The following is a 6,221-nucleotide window of genomic DNA, read 5'->3' on the forward strand; positions in this document are numbered from 1 at the left end:
ATCTCTGACAGAATATATTTTATTTTTAATTAAAATAAATTTCACTCATAATCTTTTTCAAAATGTAAATTTTTTTTTGTAAATGTAAGTATTTTTTTGTATATTTGTTTCATTTTATAAATTTAAGTATTTTTTTTTGTTCAAAAAATATTTAGGGACTTAATCGTTCAGAATATGAAAGTTCATTGGTCCTTTTTCAGACTTTTTCCATTATTTTTTCACATTAACTAGTTGTATAGGTAATAAGAATGTATCTAACAGATTTTAGAAAGTTTAAAGAGTTATTTAACATGTTTTGGAATGTCCAATGACTTATTTGTTCCAAAAAAAATTGTCCAAAAATATTTTTACTAATGGTATTTGCATGTTTATAAAGTTAGGGTATAATGCTAAATTTTAATGTTAAGCATTTGTGTTTATGTTATTTATATGTTTATAAGTTACGTTTGATGATAGATGAATTGAATGATCAAGTGAGAAGGAGAGTTAAGATGAAAAAAACATTAAAAGGGATCTGGATATTTAATCACCTTTAATCTCAAACCCACCCATAAATTGCGCTTGATACGGGGATTTATTCGGTGCATCTCATCATCCTAATGTGTATCCAATGGTGGAGATCCCTTCTTATACTTCTCACCTTAACTCTCCTTCTTATCGAAACTCAACTCTTGATGTTATTGTGTTAATTACTTAATGTTATTTACGTCTTTAGAGTGGTAGGTTTTCGTTTACTAAAACGTAAATTGTGTTATTATTGAGTGTTTGGATTGTAACAGGATGAAGCAGTGTAGCTTTACATCAAATTCTTTTAAATGTGAGGAATTTGGGAACAAGCATGTGAATTTTATTTTACATATGTATTTTGATTTTAAAAATATTGGAAAATAAAATGAGGCATTTAATGGATGGCATTTAAGGGAAGTTAAAGCCCATAAATGCTCCATACAGACATAATTAAGTAAAACTTAGGGTCCGTTTATCAAACACTTACCCGATAAGTATTTACCGGTAAATTTAATATTATCATTTACTTACCAGGTAAGATTTTTTAGTTTACCAAAACGGCATCGTACGCAACAATTTACCTGGTAAACGCTTACCATGGTAAGAGTCGTCGTTCTCACTTACTGGATAAGACTTTTGGCTTTATCTCGTTATTACCGAGTAAGATTTTTGGTCCTTACCATATTCATCCGGTAAGGTAATGTAATTTGATGTTCACTTACCCGAGTAAGCGTTTAGTAAACAGTCCCTTACATTTTCATTGGTTACAATAATAAAGTAAAAAATGTTAACCTAAAACGTTTATTTTTTCCCTTTGGATAACCTACTCTTATAAAACAAAAAAGCTTACTACGTTCAACCATTTCCAATCGATGAGAAGCTATATATGGATAAGGTTGGGTTAACATAACATCAGTATGTTTTTATGAGATCCATGAGACCAATTTTTTATATTTGAAACTTCACAGCGTGAAACGACTTTTTTACTTTCACAATGTTTTGCTGTGAAGTTTCAAGTGTAAAAATGTGGTCTCATGGGTCTCACGAAAACAGGTTGGCCTCACGTGATCCCAAGTCTATATACATGTATATGTATATATAGAGGTTGGTTATTATACAACCTTTTACATTTGTACAACCAATACAACACAATCTCAACCGTCCATTTAATTTGATGAATATGTGATTTTATAGAAGTTTTGATTGTTTCCTAATATAAAGTATTGATCATAATTAATGAACTCTATTCATTTTCCATAAATATTCAAATCATAATAAATAAACTCTCATCATTTCTATAAATATCTCAATTACTTGGGTTGCATTGGTTGTACAAATAGACGTTGTTGCATTTGAAATATACCCTATATATATATATATATATATATATATATTTAAAAGACTATCCTTGTTTTTCATACATTATTAACTCCTTATAACACCTTAAGTACTCTTCTATCTCTAAAACAAAAATAACATCTCAAACTATAACCTAAAGTAACATGGAAATCCAACTGATTTATATTGAATTACTTAGATTGTTACTCTGAAAAGTGAATATTGTGAACCCAAATGATGTCAAATTATATATTAAAAGTATATTATAGGATGTTTTTGACTGTTGAACGAATCGACGATGTTATGTAAAAATGATATGATAGATAATATTAATTTAGAAATAATTATTGATTGTTATATAAATTAGAGTGAACTGTGAATTTGGTCCCTGTGTTTTGATTTTTTTTTACTACGGTCCTGATATTATGTTTATTGTGGATTTGGTATTTGTGGTATTCAATTTTTTTTTAATGTTATCTCTCTGACTAAGGCCTTCGTGAAATCAAGGGTCATTTTATTCTTTTGCCTTTTTCTTATAAAAAGATCACACATATTATAGGGACCATAGTAAAAAAAGGGGGGGGGGGGGAGGCAAATTGCATGAAAAAGTAATGTACTTTAACTTAATTCCTATTTTGGGTAACGTACTTTCAAAACTTCCATTTTGGTACTTAAGATGTAAAGTTTTAAACATTTAAAGACCCGGGTAACTGGTTGAAATATTAACCGATTATCATGCTGATGTGTCGAGTGATGTGGTATCCAACTCGGTATTATTTGCTGACCTGGCCCATGACGTAGATTTTTTTAAATCTAAAATTAGTCTTTTTTTGGTCTAAAATTAGTCTTCACTGAGTTACCCGGGTACTTAAATGTTTAAAACTTTACATATTAGGTACCAAAATGAAAGTTTTGAAAGTACGTTACCCAAAATAAAAATCAAGTTAAAGTACGTTACTTTTTCATGCAATTTGCCCTAAAAAAATATCAAAACATAAAGACTCATATAAAAATATTGTTCTTACCTTTTTCATAGGAAAAAAGACAAAATAATAAGCAAAAGGCTAAAATGACATTTGATTTAATGGAGGAGCGGGATCCCGTGTTGTTGCTCAACCTTAATTTGTAAGAAGGTTTTTTATTTTTGTTACCTAAGATGCACCCGCTATAGTTTATGGCGTATATGTGTTGAAAGATGCACATGTGTTGAAATCAATCAAAGAAATCGAAAAATTCACTAGGAAAAAACCAAAAAAATCCTCGAAATCAACCAAAAAACTTAAAAAATCCTTCGAAATCAACAAAAAACCTTAAAAACCCCATAGACACGATTCGTCTAAAAATACATCAAACAGTTTTACGGACATTTAAAAAGGTGCATCCACTCAGTAAAAATCATAGGTCCAATAATAATATATTGAAGATTTTTTTCATTAAAAAACTTAACAATAATACAATCTTTAGCAACTTTTAGATCTTATAAATTATAAGAAAAGCATTATAAATTATAAATTCCATCCAGCATGAATTTCTTATTTTAAACCTTTTTTTGTTAATATAATATTATCAACGAATCACCCACTTGTGCAGCAGCTCTTCGGTTATAAATATGGCCGCAGGTTCCAAGCAATTCTCGTCGTCTCCCAAAAGCACCACATCTCTTGCCATGGCCATCACTACTCTCGCTGACATTCACCCTCATATCATCCAGACCCACATCTTACCACGACTCGACGGCCCATCTCTCTCCACCGCCGCCGCCGCCTCATCCTATCTGCAAGCTCTCTGTTCCGACGACCATCTCTGGGCCCACGTCTCCAACTCCACTTGGCCCTCAATAAACCACCCACATCTCCATCACCTCATCTCCTCCTTCCCCACCGGCTACCGATCTTTCTTTGACGATTCCTTTCCGGCACTAGTCACCGACGTAAACCACCATAACCGCCCTCGCACCTGGTCTAAATCCCAATCAGATTGTTATCTCAACCTTCCTTCCGAACTCATCTCAGCCATCGATATCCGCTACCAAAATGACGTTATTTTCTCCAGAATCGAAATCACCGACACCACAACTGATTTCCTATCGCCGGCGTTTCGGATGGAATTAAACGACCCCGTACCTGAAAACTTCCAATCCATCGACTTGAAAGTCGACGAGCTGGCAGGAGCTGACCAAGAAACATTATCACACCTGAAAGAATCCGTAACACTAAACTGGATCCTAATCGACCCGACCCTGAAACGGGCAGGTAACCTATCCAGCATCAAAGCGGTGAGTGCAAGGCAGGACTGGATGACCAACGAGACCCTTCTCCGATACGTCACCGTCTTACCAGGATGTGAAGCGAACGAAGTGGTACAGTGTAGAATACAGGTCGTATTAGGGGCTGGTAAAGGAGGTGTGGGGTTGCACGTCAAGGAGGTGTCATTACAACTACAGGATTTGGATTGTTGTTGCCTAAACGGGAGGGAGTTTTTGGTAATTACACAAGGGGCAATTTTGGAAAAAAACAGTGTGAAGAGGAAGGTGGTGGATGATGATGAGAGAAGGGAGATGTACCAGAAGTTGAAGCAATTAAGAAAGAAGAGAATTGAGTGGGTAAAAAAGGAAGAAGAAAAAAGGGATTTTGGCGATAAGCTCAATTCTCTTCTAATGATTGTGTCCTTTATCTTTTCTGTATATTTTCTAAGCTTAATGTTACGATAGCTGAATGTATGTCAATCATAGCATACTAGTTTCAATTAAGACAAATTAATGTCGATAGTTGTGGCATTCCATTTTTGGTTGACTATTCTGCTATCTATACTGTACTATATTACAAAACATGGTAAATTGTTATTAGATATTTCATTTATTTTGTATTTCTCTTCTTTTCTTTTTTGCATCTTAATATATTAACATACATAATCGTATATTAACTAAAATGTATTAAAATCATATTTTCTTTTTTATGAATTATGTCATTGTAATTGTTTAATCAATACCTTCAAAATAAGCCAATACTGAATACTTTTGAATTTAATCATATTATTAAATAACATAAATACATAGTGAATCATTTTTAGGAAACTTACATTCTATACCTTATAATCATGTATTTAATTTGTTTTATTCTTTATCTTTTTCATTTTTATTTTACACCTTTATTGTATTAAAATGCACTCATATATTAACTAAAATACATTTTTTTTAAATTATATCAATGATCATCTAGTCAATATCTTCGAAATGAACTTTGAAATTTTTGAATTTAATAATATCTATATTATATTAACTAGCATAAAAAATGATTATGTGTTGAATTTTAAGAGGTGTTAAATTACCATACCAACCATTCTCATCCCATGTCCCATCCCCTTAAATTTGGATTAAACCCCACTTTTCTCTCCCATGTCCTTTAAAACAGGATTAAACCTTACTTTCTCTCCACTACATCGACCAACTCCCCCCCCCCTCTCGATTTTCGACTCTTTGCAACTCTCCCTCTCACCCTGGTACGTGTTCTCTCAAACTCTTGATCTCTTGCTCTCAAAATCTTGTTCCTGATATGATCCATATTTTGATTGTTATTGATTTGCTAAAATTGGTTCATCTTACTACTTTATCACTACGGTTTTTGTGTGTTTCGGGTTTCATGACCTTTTGTATTGCATTGATCATCATAATTATCTGGTGGTTGGTAATTGTTTCGGTTGTAAGTTAATATTTAGGTTCTTAGTTGTCATCTACAGTTGGTAAATTTTGGGTTTTTAGTTGGGATTGTGTATTGAGCAATTTTTTTAATAGAAAACTTTGTAAACACCACACCACGAGGAAGAAATTGAAGAGGTACTGTATATGCTTTTAGATTGAAGTTCAGGTATATATCAGTTTCAATCTACTTTTGGTTTATGATACTGGCATCAACAAATTGATTCAATTGATATTGTTAATATATACACATTATTCTTCACTTTAGCAAATTAGTTAATACTGATTTCACACACAACGAGATATTTCACTTATATTTCTCTTTACTCACAAAAATCGATTGCACTTGAAGAGATCTCAATTCATCATCTAGTGAAAGTGAAAACCGAGACAATCTCATGACTCTACTAAATCATGGTTATGCATTATTGAGATGATTTTGTAGGTTTATCTCACTCCGTCTCTTCGTGTCTCTAGATTAATCTTTATTAAAACCAACTTCACACTCTCATCTTTTAAGTTTTCTTGTTGCTGATAAGTCATAATGCACTCCAATCACTTGCTTAGAACCTATCGTAATGGCATCCATCATTGAGCCATCTAAAGCTGTAAGTACAAGAAATTTCAATTCATGGATCTGTTTTTGCCTATTAATAATCTACATTTTTCTGAAAATTTTACA

General features: G+C 32.4%; 1 protein-coding gene across 1 annotated transcript; it reads left to right on the forward strand.

Moving 5' to 3' along the window:
- Nucleotides 1–3,404: 3,404 nt before the first annotated feature.
- Nucleotides 3,405–4,624, forward strand: LOC112509520 (F-box protein At2g27310-like). The gene has a single exon (XM_025114514.1). The coding sequence runs from the start codon at nt 3,455–3,457 to the stop codon at nt 4,553–4,555; it is 1,101 nt and encodes a 366-aa protein (XP_024970282.1). The 5' UTR covers nt 3,405–3,454; the 3' UTR covers nt 4,556–4,624.
- The last annotated feature ends 1,597 nt before the right edge of the window (nt 4,625–6,221 follow it).

Source organism: Cynara cardunculus, assembly GCF_001531365.2.
Source record: "Cynara cardunculus var. scolymus isolate 2C chromosome LG 3, CcrdV1, whole genome shotgun sequence".
Lineage (NCBI taxonomy): Eukaryota > Viridiplantae > Streptophyta > Magnoliopsida > Asterales > Asteraceae > Cynara > Cynara cardunculus.